The 17,625-nt window shown below is 39.6% G+C and overlaps 1 protein-coding gene across 2 annotated transcripts in view; it reads left to right on the plus strand.

Annotated features, from left to right (window-relative positions):
* Window positions 1-15,343, plus strand: part of zfyve9b (zinc finger, FYVE domain containing 9b) — a 36,388-nt gene extending 21,045 nt beyond the window's left edge. For both annotated transcript variants that reach the window (XM_061888103.1, XM_061888104.1), the window contains exons 12-16: window positions 8,163-8,243; window positions 8,457-8,619; window positions 10,064-10,169; window positions 10,245-10,424; window positions 14,844-15,343. In XM_061888103.1, the coding sequence (XP_061744087.1) occupies window positions 8,163-8,243; window positions 8,457-8,619; window positions 10,064-10,169; window positions 10,245-10,424; window positions 14,844-15,005 (692 nt within the window). In that variant the 3' untranslated portion in view covers window positions 15,006-15,343. The remainder of the gene's footprint in view (window positions 1-8,162; window positions 8,244-8,456; window positions 8,620-10,063; window positions 10,170-10,244; window positions 10,425-14,843) is intronic.
* The last annotated feature ends 2,282 nt before the right edge of the window (window positions 15,344-17,625 follow it).

The raw sequence follows: 17,625 nt of genomic DNA on the forward strand, positions 1-17,625 counted from the left end.
GATATGTGTGTGTATATATACATATATGTGTGTGTATGTATATACTGTATATGTGTGTATATATGTATGTGTATATGTCTATATATGTGTGTATATGTCTATGTATATATATATGTCTATATATGTATACATATGTGTATATGTCTATATATATACACGTCTGTATATATAGATGTATATATATATATATATGCATTTGTCTGTATATATATGTGTGTGTGTATATATATCAATCAATCAATCAATCAATGTTTACTTATATAGCCCTAAATCACTAGTGTCTCAAAGGGCTGCACAAACCACCACGACATCCTCGGTAGGAAAACTCACACCCAGTGGGACATTGGTGACAATAATGACCCAGTGGGACGTCGGTGACAATGATGACTATGAGAACCTTAGAGAGGAGGAAAGCAATGGATGTCGAGCGGATCTAACATGATACTGTGAAAGTTCAATCCACAATGGATACAACATAGTCGCGAGAGTCCAGTCCAAAGAGGATCCAAGACACAGCAGCGAGAGTCCCGTTCACAGCGGAGCCAGCAGGAAACCATCCCAAGCGTAGGCGGACCAGCAGCGCAGAGATGTCCCCAGCCGATACACAGGCGAGCAGTACATGGCCACCGGATCGGACCGGACCCCCTCCACACGGGAGAGTGGGACATAGAAGAAAAAGAAAAGAAACGGCAGATCAACTGGTCTAAAAAGGGAGTCTATTTAAAGGCTAGAGTATACAAATGAGTTTTAAGGTGAGACTTAAATGCTTCTACTGAGGTGGCATCGCGAACTGTTACCGGGAGGGCATTCCAGAGTACTGGAGCCCGAACGGAAAATGCTCTATAGCCCGCAGACTTTTTTTGGGCTTTGGGAATCACTAATAAGCCGGAGTCCTTTGAACGCAGATTTCTTGCCGGGACATATGGTACAATACAATCGGCAAGATAAGATGGAGCTAGACCGTGTAGTATTTTATACGTAAGTAGTAAAACCTTAAAGTCACATCTTAAGTGCACAGGAAGCCAGTGCAGGTGAGCCAGTACAGGCGTAATGTGATCAAACTTTCTTGTTCTTGTCAAAAGTCTAGCAGCCGCATTTTGTACCAACTGTAATCTTTTAATGCTAGACATGGGGAGACCCGAAAATAATACGTTACAGTAGTCGAGGCGAGACGTAACAAACGCATGGATAATGATCTCAGCGTCTTTAGTGGACAGAATGGAGCGAATTTTAGCGATATTACGGAGATGAAAGAAGGCCGTTTTAGTAACGCTTTTAATGTGTGCCTCAAAGGAGAGAGTTGGGTCGAAGATAACACCCAGATTCTTTACCGTGTCGCCTTGTTTAATTGTTTGGTTGTCAAATGTTAGAGTTGTATTATTAAATAGAGTTCGGTGTCTAGCAGGACCGATAATCAGCATTTCCGTTTTTTTGGCGTTGAGTTGCAAAAAGTTAGCGGACATCCATTGTTTAATTTCATTAAGACACGCCTCCAGCTGACTACAATCCGGCGTGTTGGTCAGCTTTAGGGGCATGTAGAGTTGGGTGTCATCAGCATAACAGTGAAAGCTAATACCGTATTTGCGTATGATGTCACCTAGCGGCAGCATGTAGATGCTGAAGAGTGCAGGGCCAAGGACCGAACCCTGGGGAACTCCACACGTTACCTTAACGTAGTCCGAGGTCACATTGTTATGGGAGACACACTGCATCCTATCAGTAAGATAAGAGTTAAACCAAGACAGGGCTAAGTCTGACATACCAATTCGTGTTTTGATACGTTCTAATAAAATATTATGATCGACGGTATCGAAAGCAGCGCTAAGATCGAGGAGCAGCAACATAGATGACGCATCAGAATCCATCGTTAGCAATAGATCATTAGTCATTTTTGCGAGGGCTGTCTCCGTGGAGTGATTTGCCCTGAAACCGGATTGAAAGGTTTCACATAGATTGTTAGACGCTAAGTGTTCATTTAACTGCTCCGCAACAATTTTTTCAAGGATTTTTGAAATAAAGGGAAGGTGAGACACCGGTCGGTAGTTTACCATGAGGTCAGGATCGAGGTTAGGTCTTTTAAGAAGAGGATGAATAACCGCTTTTTTGAATGCTAGGGGAACAGTGCCCGAGGAGAGTGATAAGTTTATAATATTTAGCACTGATGGACCTAATAATACAAAGAGCTCCTTGATCAGTTTCCCAGGAAGAGGGTCAAGTAAACATGTTGTCTGTTTTATTCCATTTACACGTTGTAACAATTCCTCTAATGTTATTTCCTCAAAACGAGAGAAAGTATTTTGGAGGGCAGTATCCGCCGTATATACAATCGTGTCAGTGTTAATAGAACCCCGTTGTAGCTGGGACGCATTGTCTTTAATCTCCTTTCTAATGACTTCAATTTTCTTACTAAAGAATTGCATAAAGTCATCAGCTGAGTGGGTTGAGCTACTGGAAGGAGTCCCTTGTTGGGTTAGCGATGCTAACGTACTAAACAAAAATTTAGGATCGTTTTTATTACGGTGGATGAGATTTGAGTAATATTTGGCTTTAGCTAAGGTAAGCATGCGTTTATAAGTTATTAAACCATCACTCCATGCTTGATGGTGCACCTCAAGTTTAGTCGTGCGCCATTTGCGTTCCAGCTTTCTACATAATAATTTCTGAGCTCTAGTGTCTTCTGTAAACCACGGGGTGCGCTTTTTTGGAGCCTTTTTTAACTTTAGCGGTGCTATGTTATCAATGGTTTCGCGCAGGGCGTCGTTAAAGTTGTTAGTGAGGTTATCAATAGAGCCCACATACTTTGGGAATGGTGCCATTACCGAGGGCAGTAGGTCAGCAAGAGTTGTCGTTGTGGCTGTATTAATGTTGCGGCTGCTATAGCAGTTATTATTATTATTAGTTTGACGAACATGCGTCTGAACCTCGAATTTTATAAGGTAATGATCAGACAATACTTTAGTATACGGGAGTATCGTAACTTTGGAAACGTTGATGCCCCTGACAAGCACTAGGTCTATCGTATTACCGTTGCGATGCGTGGGTTCATTTATTATTTGTGTGAGACCACAGCTATCAATTACAGTCTGGAGCGCTACGCACGGTGGGTCCGATGGGGTATTCATATGGATATTAAAGTCCCCCATTATGATTATATTATCGGCGTGTGTCACTAGATCAGCAACGAACTCTGAGAATTCATTAATAAAGTCCGAATAGGGCCCTGGGGGGCGGTAGATAACAGCCAGGTGTAGAGGCAGCGGTGTGACAGACCTCATAGTAAGCACCTCAAACGATTTATATTTATTATTTATGTTAGGACTAAGGTTAAAGTTTTCGTTGTATATTAGTGCAACCCCCCCACCCCTTTTGAGCGGACGGGCAATATGCGCATGTGTAAAGTTAGGAGGACATGCCTCATTTAGCGCAAAAAAGTCGTTTGGTTTAAGCCAGGTTTCGCTGAGACCGATGACGTTAAGATTGTTGTCTCTGATAATATCATTAACTAACAACGTTTTAGGAGACAATGATCTTATGTTTAAAAAACCTATATTATAGGTAGTGGGCTGTTTTAGGGAGTTTTTGATCAAATTATCCGTAGTAGCAATATTAATAATGTTGTGTTTATTATGCCCAGTGCATTTAGTATAGTTACGACCATATCTAGGAATTGATACGACAGGAATTTTCCGATTGTTTGATTGTTGCTTTGATAAACTGCACGCATCATGGTTAGCCACCTCAGTAACGGGGATTTTCCGATTGTTTGTTTGTTGCTTTGATAAACTGCACGCATCATGGTTAGCCACCTCAGTAAAACACATGTCCAACTCTGAAACACTCAAAGCAGAAAAAACTTGTTCTAATTTAACAGACTCCTTACCCAGACCAGTAGTCTCGCATTTTCCATCTAAATCCGTCTTCGGGATGGAGGAAAGTGGTGTTCTGTGGGGATTAGCCTTCTGCTTTGTTTTTAGCCCCGCTCGGCATCCGCGTTTCCGATCACACCGCTGGCGTCTGCTCCGTAGACGGCCCCCGCTGCTACTAGACTCCCCTGCTTCACAGGCCGCTGGATGTAGCCGCCGATGTATTCCCGTGCTAGTTAGCAAGTCTAGCACGCAAGTGTCTATCGGTCCAAAACGGCCCGATGTGTCCACATCCAGAAGTGTCTGGCGGTCGTACGTGATCACGGAGTGACCACGATGTGAGCCAGCCATTAAGTTTGTGGAATTGTCCGGTATATATGTTTGTACATGTATATATATGTGTATACGTCTACATATATACACGTCTGTATATATAGATGTATATATATATATATATATATAAGGACAGTGACACGGACACAGAGAAGGCTCAAACAGACCACCTTGACTGGGGAGGCATGGGAAGTGAAGTGCAATTGCGGAAAGATCTGCAAAGGTGCAAGAGGGCTCAAAATACACCAGAGCAAGGCCAAGGACAAGGCCAAGTGTGGACAGGGACGGACACAGGCACACCGCTCAGACGAACAGTCTGGTGAGACGCAGGAGAACCCTAGGCAGGAAGCAAACCATAGTCCTAGAGATCTCTCAGTGCTTGCAATCCCCCAAAACCCCACAAGGACAACCTCAAATGCCATCCCAGAAAGCCCACCCCAGCCAACGAAGGAAAGAATCAAGTGGCCTAAGATGAGTGAGACCAAGGAGTGGTCCATGCTCGATGAAGATCTGGAAAGGGTGCTTGAAATGGTTCAAGCAGGTTCAGTAGAAAGGAAGGTGGATTCACTCACAGCCATCACTTACAACTTGGGAAAAGAGCGGTTTGGAACAGTGCCAAGGAGAGAGAACAAAGACAGACCAGAAAAGCAGGAAAACAGAAGAGAAAGAAAGATCAAACAAATTCGGAAGGAGATTAAAACCCTGAGAAAGCAATTCAAATTGGCAAGCATGGAAGAAAAGGAAGGTATAAAAGAACTGACAGCCAGCCTCCGCGAGCAGCTCATCAGGCTGAGAAGGGCTGAAGGGCAAAGGCAAAGGCGGAAAAGGCAGGAAGCTGCACGAGCCCAGTTCATAAAAGACCCCTATCGCTTCACCAAGTCACTTTTGGGAGAGACGAGGTCAGGGACTCTAACAAGTTCTAAGGAGGAGGTGGAGGAGTTTGTTGAAGAGACATTCAGTGACCCTTCAAGAAACAATGCCCTACCAGGAAATCTCGGGCTTGGTACCATCAGTCCACCAACATCCTCCCTCAGCACAGAATATCCATCATGGAGAGAGGTTCAAGAGGTTGTCAAGCACGCAAGATCAGCTTCTGCCCCAGGTCCCAGCGGTATACCCTACAAAGTATACAAGAAATGCCCTAAGCTCCTACACAGGCTGTGGAAGCTTATGCGGGTTATATGGGCCAAAGGAACCGTACCAACAAGCTGGAGAAGGGCAGAAGGGTGCTTTGTGCCGAAAGAACGGGGATCCACAAAGATCAGCCAGTTCCGAACCATTTCCTTGCTAAGTGTGGAGGGGAAAATCTTCTTTTCAGTGCTGGCCAAAAGAATGAGCTCCTTTATGACCCGGAATGGATATATTAACACCTCTATCCAGAAGGGCGGTATCGAAGGGTTCTCCGGGTGCCTGGAGCATACAGGGCTCCTCAGCCAACTTATCCAAGAAGCAAAGGAGAAGAAAGGCAACCTAACAGTAGTCTGGCTTGATTTTGCTAATGCATATGGGTCAATTCCCCATAACGTGATCCAAGTGGCTATGGACCATTACCACATCCCACATCACATCCAGGGGATGATCACCAGCTACCTGGGAGACATCAAGCTACGATTCCAAGCAGCCATGTTCACAACTAAATGGCAGCCAGTGGAGAAGGGAATAGTGACAGGGTGCACCATCTCTCCCATCTTGTTTGTCATGGGAATGAACCTGATCATCTCTGCAGCGATCATAAAGTCAAGAGGACCAAAGACTGCAGCAGGAAGTCAACAACCAGCAATCAGGGCATTCATGGATGATCTTACCGTGATAACACCAACTCACGTGCAGGCGAGATGGGTCCTGGCGGAACTGGATCGTATGGCTACTTGGGCAAAGATGATCTTCAAGCCCAAGAAATCAAGGTGTCTGGTGATCCAAAAGGGAAAAACAACGGGAAAGTTCAAGTTGCTTGTTCAGGGGGAAGCAATCCCAAACATCCAAGGGAACCCTATTAAATGCCTTGGAAAGTGGTATGATGATTCCATGACGGATAAAAACAGCATCTCCAGCACCGAAAATCAGGTTGAAGAATGGTTGAAAAGGATTGACAAGTCTGGTCTGCCTGGGAAATACAAGTGCTGGATCTACCAGCACGGCTTACTCCAAAGACTTATGTGGCTTCTCACCGTGTACGAAGTGGCGATAACAACAGTTGAAGGGTTGGAGAGGAAGTTCAACAAGCACCTTCGGAAATGGTTGGGGATACCCCCGAGCTTTACATCTACGGGGCTCTACATAAGGTCGGGCCAGCTCCAGCTCCCCCTGTCTTCAGTTCTGGAGGAGTTTAAAGTCGCAAAATGCAGACTTTCCCTGACATATAGGGACTCCCAAGATCGGCTGATCAGGGAAGCTGGAATAAGAACAAGATCTGGCAGGAAGTGGGCCGCTAGCACTGCTATTGCCCAGGCAGAATCATCTCTCAGGACCAAAGACACCATCGGAAGCCTCTGCACTGGAAGACAGGGTCTAGGAACATCACATTTCCAGCAGTGGTCCAAGTCCACTCCCAGGGAAAGGAGGACCTTGATTCAGGATGAAGTCCGAAACCTTGAGGAAGAAGGAAGGAGAGCTAAAGCCATCGAGCTCGCAACCCAAGGTGCCTGGACAAGGTGGAACCTTCCCAAGAGGAACGTGACGTGGAGTGAACTGTGGAGGCTGGAGCCGTTTCGTATCTCATTCCTGCTTCGAGCAGTGTATGACACCCTGCCGACCCCAGTCAACTTGCATAGGTGGGGAATGAGGGAGGACCCGCTGTGCAGGTTGTGTGGCGGTAAAGGAACTATGGCGCACATTCTGTCTGGGTGCAAAACAGCATTGACCCAGGGAAGATACAGGTGGCGCCATGACAAGGTGTTGGCAATGCTCGCAGACATCTTGGAGCAAGAGAGGAGAAAGAAACACCCAGCCAAAACAAAACCATTGCTGAGCACCATCACCTTCGTGAAAGAGGGTCATAGACCAGTTGTCCAAGGCCAAGCCAACCAAAACCTCTTGCAGTTGGCCCAGGGATGGGAGATGGAGGTCGACCTGGGGCGGAAGCTCCTCTTCCCAGAGGCAGTACTGTCCACCACTCTGAGACCAGACATAGTCTTGTGGTCCCCAGAGGGAAAGAAAATCATCATGGTGGAGCTTACTGTCCCATGGGAGGAGGGATGTGAGGAAGCGGCAGAGAGGAAGGAAACAAAGTACCAACAACTTGTCCAGGACTGCCGGGACAAGGGGTGGACAGCATGGCTGATGACAGTGGAAGTAGGTTGTCGAGGATTCCCTGCGCAATCTGTGTGGAATATGATGACAAAGGTTGGATTGAGAGGTCACTTGAGAAAAACAGCCGTTCGTAGGCTGGGAGAAGCGGCGGAGAGAGCCTCCTGTTGGCTCTGGCATAAAAGAGAGGACAATAGCTGGAAGCCTGGATGAGAGGAGCAGTGATCTGGCCAATCACTGCTGACCCACCAACCGGAGAGTGTTGTGGTTAAGGGTCGAAACACTCTGTGAACGTTGGGGACCACCTGATGACCTCTTGTCCAGGCCAAAGCTTTATCCATTAGAAATGGATTATAATAGCATCTTTGATGTATTTGCAAACTATAAATATATATATGCATATGTCTATATATATATGGATATGTATACATATACGTCTATGTATATATAAACACATATATATTTATAAATGTGTCTATATATATGTCTATATATAGACACATACATTTACATATATATTATATATATAAATATATATGTCAATATATATTTATATTATATATACGTCTATATATATATTTATATTATATATATGTCTTTATATATATAATATATATATTTACATATATTTAGATATATTTACATATATTTAGATATATTATACTTATAGTCTCACGGTGTAAATAACAATCATATTCTTTGTTCCCTTTCTTTCCGCAGTAACTGGCTCATGTTTTTTCATATTCAGCAGTGCACTGAAAGCATCTGCAGGTTATTTGGCCAAGTCCAGCATCGTCGAAGGTAGCATCTCCTGGTTCTTTACTGCTTGGCCCTCATCACTTGTTAGCAGCTTGTGGACTGCTTCATGCATTCATGCATTCATTCATTGTTTATGTGCGTGTGTGTGTGTGTGCACAATTTAACAGTCTGTGCGTCTCCGTGTGTGTCAGTGTTGACAAGTGTGTCTCTCTACTGGTGTCTGGATATTGTGTACTTGTCACCCCCCGCCCCCAGATGGACTTATGGTGCAGATTACCCCGGAGACAATGGCAGAGCTGCGCAGGTCGCTACGGCAGATGCGAGACTATGTCATCACCTGTGGACGTGTAGACCAAGCGGACAGCCAGGAGCTTGTTTGTTTGCAGTGGGTGGACGGAAAAAGCACCGTCAATAAAGGGTGGGTATGCCGTATATTGCTGCGTAAGTGGAAACTGCACTTTTTTGGAATATTGCCTATCCATCACAATCATTATGAAAGACATGACAACTGATTTTTTTTTATCTTAATGCATTTTACATTCAAAACATTACAGTGGGGCGAAAAAGTATTTAGTCAGCCACCGATTGTGCAAGTTCTCCCACTTAAAATGATGACAGAGGTCTGTAATTTTCATCATAGGTACACTTCAACTGTGAGAGACAGAATGTGAAAAAAAAATTCTAGGAATTTCAAATAATTTATTTGTAAATTATGGTGGAAAATAAGTATTTGGTCACTTCAAACAAGGAAGATCTCTGGGTCTCACAGACCTGTAACTTCTTCTTTAAGAAGCTCTTCTGTCTTCCACTCGTTACCTGTATTAATGGCACTTGTTTGAACTCGTTATCTGTATAAAAGACACCTATCTATAGCCTCAAACAGTCAGACTCCAAACTCCACTATGGCCAAGACCAAAGAGCTGTCGAAGGACACCAGGAAAATAATTGTAGACCTGCACCAGACTGGGAAGAGTGAATCTACAACAGGCAAGCAGCTTGGTGTGAAAAAATCAACTGTGGGAGCAATTATCAGAAAATGGAAGACATACAAGACCACTGATAATCTCCCTCGATCTGGGGCTCCATGCAAAATCTCATCCCGTGGGGTCAAAATGATCATGAGAACGGTGAGCAAAAATCCCAGCACCACAGGAGGGGACCTGGTGAATGACCTGCAGAGAGCAGGGACTAAAGTAACAAAGGTTATGCCGACAGGGAATCCCCCTGCTCAAGCCAGTGCATGTCCAGGCCCGTCTGAAGTTTTACCAGAGAGCACATGGGAAAATGTCATGTGGTCAGATGAAACCAAAATAGAACTTTTTGGTATAAACTCAACTCGTCGTGTTTGGAGGAAGAAGAATACTGAGTTACATCCCAAGAACACCATACCTACTGTGAAGCATGGGGGTGGAAACATCATGCTTTGGGGCTGTTTTTCTGCTAAGGGGACAGGACGATTGATCAGTGTTAAGGAAAGAATGTATGGGGCCATGTATCGTGAGATTTTGAGCCAAAACCTCCTTCCATCATTGAGAGCTTTGAATGGTTGACCAAATACTTATTTTCCACCATAATTTACAAATAAATTCTTTAAAATTCCTACAATGTGATTTCCTGAATTTTTTTTTCACATTCTGTCTCTCACAGTTGAAGTGTACCTATGATGAAAATTACAGACCTCTGTCATCATTTTAAGTAGGAGAACTTGCACAATCGGTGGCTGACTAATTACTTTTTGCCCCACTGTAGCTTTAAAACATTGCCATGTGCCGTAACTTTTTGAAAATGCTGTTGCAAAATCAAGCAATTTATGTTGCAACAATCACAAAAAAGTGTCAGTGTTTTTGCTTGATCCATTTCAGAATTCTAAGCCCCATTGATGGTAAATCCATGGAATCCATCAGCAGCACAAAGATGTTCCAGAAATCAGAATACAAAGAAAATGGGAAGATTATCCACTGGACAGAAGTAAGTTTTATCCGATATTTCAGTTTTTGTTCGTGTTTTAACACTTTGAAGGTTTTAAATGATGGTTCTGTGCAGGTGTTTTACCTGCAGAAGGCTGACCTGCCTAAAGGTGTCACCTTTGACTTAGCGGAACACAATCGACTCACAGAGCGCATCGCCCGAGCCTTTTGCTTGGCCTTGTGTCCTTACCTTAAACTGCTGAAGGAGGATGGCTTGGCCAAGCTGGGGCTGCGTGTCACCTTTGACCTCCAACAGGTATTATATCTAACAAATGTTGATCATTGTGGCCGCACTATATATATATATATATATATATATATATATATATATATATATATATATATATATGTGTATATATATATATATCATACTAACCACTGTTTATAATATTGTGATGTCATCTAGTTACAAAAATACTATAAAACAAATACTTCAACGTTTGTGTTTGAAAACTTATTGTAAAAAAGGAGTAATGATAAATCAATAGTTTTACAGTTTAGCATGCAGGACATTATTTACATGTTGTTATACATTAATTTTGATCATATTTATTATTATTATTACTATCATTATCAATTGCCCTATTATTACAGAAAACATGTATTTTTTAAATTTATGCAGTAATTTTGGGCTTGAAAAGTAATAAGTGATATAATTAATAATATTTTTCTCTGTACAGTATTTCTATTTTATATTATTTATTTTACATACAGTATATACATGTGTGTGTGTGTGTGTGTGTGTGTGTGTGTGTGTGTGTGTGTGTGTGTGTGTTTGTATATAACGAGTCATACCAAAGACTATAAAAATGGGACCCATTATCTCCCTGCTTGGCACTCAGCGTCAAGGGTTAGAATTGGGGGTTAAACCACCAAAAATTATTCCCGGGCGCAGCCACCGCTGCTACTCACTGCTCCCCTCACCTCTTAGGGGGTGAACAAGGGGAAGGGTGAAATGCAAAGGACAAATTTCACCACACTTAGTGTGCATGTGACAATCATTTGTACTTTAACTTTAACTTTAAATATATATATATATATATATATATATATATATATATATATATATATATATATATATATATATATATATATATATATATATATATATATATATATGTGTGTGTATACACTGTATATATAAATGTGTGTGTGTGTACGTACGTTTGTTGAGCACCCCTGTTAAATTATGTAATTTAAATGTGATAAAATTAAACTGTATCTTGTTTCCCTATTTTATTTGGGGATTTTATGTTAAAATGTATTAAAAAGTGCTCTAAAAATGTAATTATTTATAACCTATAATATATTAAAATGTATGACGTTATTTAAAGACATTCTTAATATACTGTTTCTTGTTTTGGGAGAGGGATTTTAACAAAATATATTGTAATCAAAAAATATTTTCTTATATATTATGTATATATAATTTATATATTCACCAATTTTAGCTTGGAAAAAGTTATTCCATGTTCACATTATGTAGGACTCTATTCACAATATTATCAATATTATTTCATTTAAAAAGTGCTCTAAAATGAAATAATTTATGACTTACAATGTATTCAAATCTGATTATGCAATTTGAATATATTCATATCACACTGTATCTTTTTTTATTTGGGGATTTTGATTCAAAATATATTGTAATCAGCATATATTTCCTTAACATTATTTATTATTACATTTATATAATTTTATTAAATTCATATATTCATCAGTTTGAGGTTGGAAAAAGTGATTACATTTTCACACCGTGCAGGACTGTATTTAAAATATCATTATCTTATTTAAAAAGTTATTTTAAAAAGTAATTCTTCATAACCTCAAATGCAGTGGTTCTCAAAGGGGGGTACGCGTACCGCTGGGGGTACTTGAAGGTATGCCAAGGGGTACGTGAGATTTTTTTTAAATATTCTAAAAATAGCAACAATTCAAAAATCCTTTGTAAATGTATTTATTGAATAAAACTTCAACTAAATTTGAATGTAACTTCATAAACTGTGAAAAGAAATGCAACAATGCAATATTCAGTTTTGACAGCTAGATTTCTTGTGGACATGTTCCATAAATATTGATGTTAAAGAGTTCTTATTTTGTGAAGAAATGTTTAGAATTAAGTTCATGAATCCAGATGGATCTCTATTACAATCCCCAAAGAGGGCACTTTAAGTTGATGATTACTTCTATGTGTAGAAATTTGTATTTATAATTGAATCACTTGTTCATTTTTCAACAAGTTTTTAGTTATTTTTATCTTTTTTTCCAAATAGTTCAAGAAAGACCACTACAAATTAGCAATATTTTGCACTGTTATACAATTTAATAAATCAGAAACTGATGACATAGTGCTGTATTTTACTTCTTTATCTCTTTTTTTTAAACCAAAAATGCTTTGCTCGTATTAGGGGGTACTTGAATTAAAAAAATGTTCACAGGGGGAAAATCACTGAAAAAAGGTTGAGAACCATTGCTTTAATGTATTCAAATTGTTTATGTAATTTAAATATATTCTTATTATATGTTATCATGTTTTTATTTGGGGATTTTTACATTATACATTATAATCAAAAAATGTGTATTATAGTTTATATCATTTTTTACATTCAATATATTTACCAATTTTAGCTTGTAAAAATTGATTCCATGGCCCCATTATGTCGGACACTTTTTACAATATCATTATTATTTAATTTGAAAAGTGCTCTAAAATATGTGTTCAAATAGTTTGTAATTTGAATATATTCATATCACACTGTATATTGTTTTTATTTGGGATTTTGATTTAAAATATATTGTAATAAAAAATGTATCTGTATATTGTATTATTATCATGTTATTTGTATATCATTTTTAGAGCTTAATTTTAGTTTAGAAAAAGTCGTTCCATTTTCACATCGTACAGGACTGTATTTAAAATATTATTTCACGTAAAAAGTTATTTCAAATATGATTCCGTAGAACTTTCAATGAATTCAATTTTTATGCAATGTGAATGTATTATATTAGACTGTATGTTGTTTTTTATTTGGGGATTTTGATATAGAATACCGTATTTCCTTAAATTGCCGGCGGTGCGCTAATTAATTTAAAACCCTCTTCTCACTCCTGCGCTTACCAAAGGCATGCGGTAAAAGTAAGCATGCGCTAATCATTTTAAAACCTCTTCTCATTCCGGCACTTACCAAAGGCATGCAGTACAAATTTGAGTGTGATGTAAGCTTGGACCTTAAATCCTACTGAGAAGCTCTTAATCTTCTTCCCTTTCAAATTACCGGTATTGAAATCAGCCTCCTCCCTTTTGAAAATGATGACTGAGGAAGTGTCACTTGTGACGTCACGAGTTTGACCAGGCGGTAATACTAAGCATGCGCTAATTATTTTGGGAAGCGAGTTTTACCCGGCAGTAATTCAAGGCAGACGCATAATATATGCCCTGCGGCAATTCAAGGAAATACAGTATATTCTAATCCAAAAAATATTTTCTTATAATTATGTATTATTACATTTATATTTAAAGGCCTACTGAAACCCACTACTACCCACCACGCAGTCTGGTAGTTTATATATCAATGATGAAATATTAACATTGCAACACATGCCAATACGGCCTTTTTAGTTTACTAAATTGCAAATTTAAATTTCCCGGGAGTTTCGTCTTGAAAACGTTGTGTAATGATGACGTGTACGCAAGACGTCACAGGTTTTTAGGAAGTATGAGCGCTGCACACACACACAGCTAAAAATCGTCTGCTTTAACGGCATAATTACACAGTATTTTGGAGATCTGTGTTGCTGAATATTTTGCAATTTGTTCAATAATAATGGAGAAGTCAAAGTAGAAAGATGGCGATGGGAAGCTTTAGCCTTTAGCCACACAAACACACGGTGATTCCTTGTTTAAAATTCCTGGAGGTGAAACTTTACTATGGATCAGAGCGCGGTCAAGCGAACATGTAATACGACGGAATGTCAACCAGCAAGTTTCGGTGAGAGAATTGTGGTAAAAATCGCTTCTTACCGGAGAAAAGCTGAGCTTGTGCCGTCCATAGCTGCCATTGACTCCCCTGAGACATTGGCGTCAAGAGACCCGTGGCATCACCCCTCCGACTATCAGGTACTATTAAACTCACTAAAACACTAGCAACGCAATAGAAAGATAAGGGATTTCCCAGAATTATCCTAGTAAATGTCTCTAAAAACATCTGAATCCGTCCCAATTTTTTTTTTTCTAGTCCGTCGCTATCAATATCCTCAAACACAAATCTTTCATCCTCGCTCAAATTAATGGGGAAATTGTCGTTTTCTCGGTCCGAATATCACTTTTTGTTGGAGGCTCCCATTAAAATCAATGTGAACATGTGAGGAGTCATCAACATGTGACGTCATCGTCTGCTACTTCCGGTAGAGGCAAGGCTTTTTTATTAGCACCGAAAGTTGCGAACTTTATCGTGGATGTTCTCTACTAAATCCTTTCAGCAAAAATATGGCAATATCGCGAAATGATCAAGTATGACACATAGAATGGACCTGCTATCCCCGTTTAAATAAGAAAATCTCATTTCAGTAGGCCTTTGATAAGTCTATTTTAGTTTGGAAAAGGTCTTTCCACGTTCACATGGTTTGTATTTGAATTATTATTTAATTTGTAATGTTTTTCTATTAATTCTTCGAGGTGGGTTTTGTAGCGGGCAGCAACGGAAACCCCCTCCCATCCCAGTACCTGAACGCCCTGGACAGCACGCTGATCCCCGTCATCCACAGCAGGGGGCGCAAAAGAGGCGACGAGCCCCTCGTGATGGAGCTCATCTTTTATATTCTGGAGCTCATCACCTAAACAGGTCATGCGGCCTCCAACTAGACCTGAGCTGACCTCACCAGTGCTGCCAGCAGGAGCATCCACTGACTCAAAAGAGCGAGGTCCCACACCTACAATGGTTTTTGTCATCTTACCCAGCAGGTGAAACTCAAGCTGCAGCATTTAAGTAGCAACCCCACAGCTTGTTCATGTGTGGGGAAAATAGCTTTAACACAGCAGCTGGATTCAACCCTGCAGCTTTAAATCCAAGAGAATGACTTAGGTAGTAGTTAATGCACATGGAATGAATGCCTGATGGATCGTTATTTGATTATTCTAGTCAGCTTAGAAATAAAACTTTGCAATGACAACCATAAGGCTTGTTTGTCACCCCAACATTTAATATACTTCTAGTGCAGTACTTCTGTTATATTGTTTTTTTTTTTGCTACTTCCGCTTACCATCACTGTTTGAATTTTAGGTAACACTTTAATATGGGGAACATCCATCCATCCATCCATTTTTCTACCGCTTGTCCCATTCGGGGTTTGCTGGAGCCAATCTCAGCTGCTTCAGGCGGAAGGTGTTGTACACCCTGGACAAGTCGCCACCGCATCACAGGGCCAACACAGATAGACAACATTCACACTCACATTCACACACTCGGGCCAATTTAGTGTTGCCAATCAACCTATCCCCAGGTGCATGTCTTTGGAGGTGAGAGGAAGCCGGAGTACCCGGAGGGAACCCATGCTGTTACGGGGAGGACATGCAAACTCCACACAGAAAGATCCCGAGCCCAGGATCGAACACAGGACCTTCATGTTGTGAGGTAGATGCACTAACCCCTCTACCACCGTGCTGCCTATGGGGAGCATATTCACCATCAATTAGTTGCTTAATAACATGCTAATTAGAAACACATTGGCTCTTATTTAGTCATTAAGTACTTATTAATGCCTTATTACACAACCAGTAAGCTATTAACCAAGAGTCTTTCCTCAATAACCTCAGAATTATTGCTTATTAGTAACCCTAACCCTTATATCAGGGGTCACCAACCTTTTTGAAACCAAGAGCTACTTCTTGGGTACTGATTAATGCGAAGGGCTACCAGTTTGATACACATTTAAATAAATTGCCAGAAATAGCCAATTTGCTCAATTAACCTATAATAAATAAATCTATATATATGTATAAAAAAATGGGTATTTCTGTCTGTCATTCCATCGTACATTTTTTTCCTTTTACGTATTTCGACTCGTTAAAATTCAAAATTCAACCGAAAAAAAGAAGAGAAAAACTAGCTAATTGGAATCTTTTTGAAAACATTGAAAAAAGAATTTATGGAACATCACTAGTAATTTTTCCTGATTAAGATTAATTTTAGAATTTTGATGACATGTTTTAAATAGGTTAAAATCCAATCAAGCTATATTTCTAACAAAGACAAATCATTATTTTTTCTAGATTTTCCAGAACAAAAATGTTAAAAGAAATTCAAAAGACTTTGAAATAAGATTTAAATTTGATTCTAAAGATTTTCTAGATTTCACAGAATATTTTTTTGAATTTTAATCATAAGTTTGAAGAAATATTTCACAAATATTCTTCGTCGAAAAAACAGAAGTTAAAATTAAGAATTAAATTTACATTTATTATTCTTTACAATAAAAAAAATGTACTTGAACATTGATTTAAATTGTCAGGAAAGAATAGCAAGGAATTTAAAAGGTAAAATGGTATTTGTGTTTAAAAATCCTAAAATCATTTTTAAGGTTCTATTTTTCTGTAAAATTGTCTTTCTGAAAGTTATAATAAGCAAAGTAAAAAAATAAATGAATTTATTTAAACAAGTGAAGAGAAAGTCTTTAAAATATTTTCTTGGATTTTCAAATTCTATATGAGTTTTGTCTCTCTTAGAATTAAAAATGTCGAGTAAAGCGAGACCAGCTTGCTAGTAAATGAATAAAATTAAAAAAATAGAGGCAGCTCACTGGTAAGTGCAGCTATTTGAGCTATTTTTAGAACAGGCCAGCGGGCTACTCATCTGGTCCTAACAGGCTACCTGGTGCCCGCGGTCACCGCGTTGGTGACCCCTGCCTTATATGTTCCGCTAGTTTCCAAATAACTGTAAATTAAGTCTGTTACTTAGAATATGTTCCCCATACTAAAGTGTTACATAGAATATGTTCCCCATACTAAAGTGTTACATAGAATATGTTCCCCATACTAAAGTGTTACATAGAATATGTTCCCCATACTAAAGTGTTACATAGAATATGTTCCCCATACTAAAGTGTTACATAGAATATGTTCCCTATACTAAAGTGTTACATAGAATATGTTCCCCATACTAAAGTGTTACATAGAATATGTTCCCCATACTAAAGTGTTACATAGATTATGTTCCCCATACTAAAGTGTTACATAGAATATGTTCCCCATACTAAAGTGTTACATAGAATATGTTCCCTATACTAAAGTGTTACATAGAATATGTTCCCCATACCAAAAAGTGTTACCAAATGTTTATTAAATTACAGAAAAACTTTGAGTTGTAATTTTGTATGTCAGGGGTCCCCAAAGTCCCAAGTAAAAACTTTTTTTTTTTAATCTGTCCTTTCTAATTCATGTTATACCGCTTGTTACTCTAGGC

This window comes from Nerophis ophidion, linkage group LG26 (genome assembly GCF_033978795.1).
Source record: "Nerophis ophidion isolate RoL-2023_Sa linkage group LG26, RoL_Noph_v1.0, whole genome shotgun sequence".
Classification (NCBI taxonomy): Eukaryota; Metazoa; Chordata; class Actinopteri; order Syngnathiformes; family Syngnathidae; genus Nerophis; species Nerophis ophidion.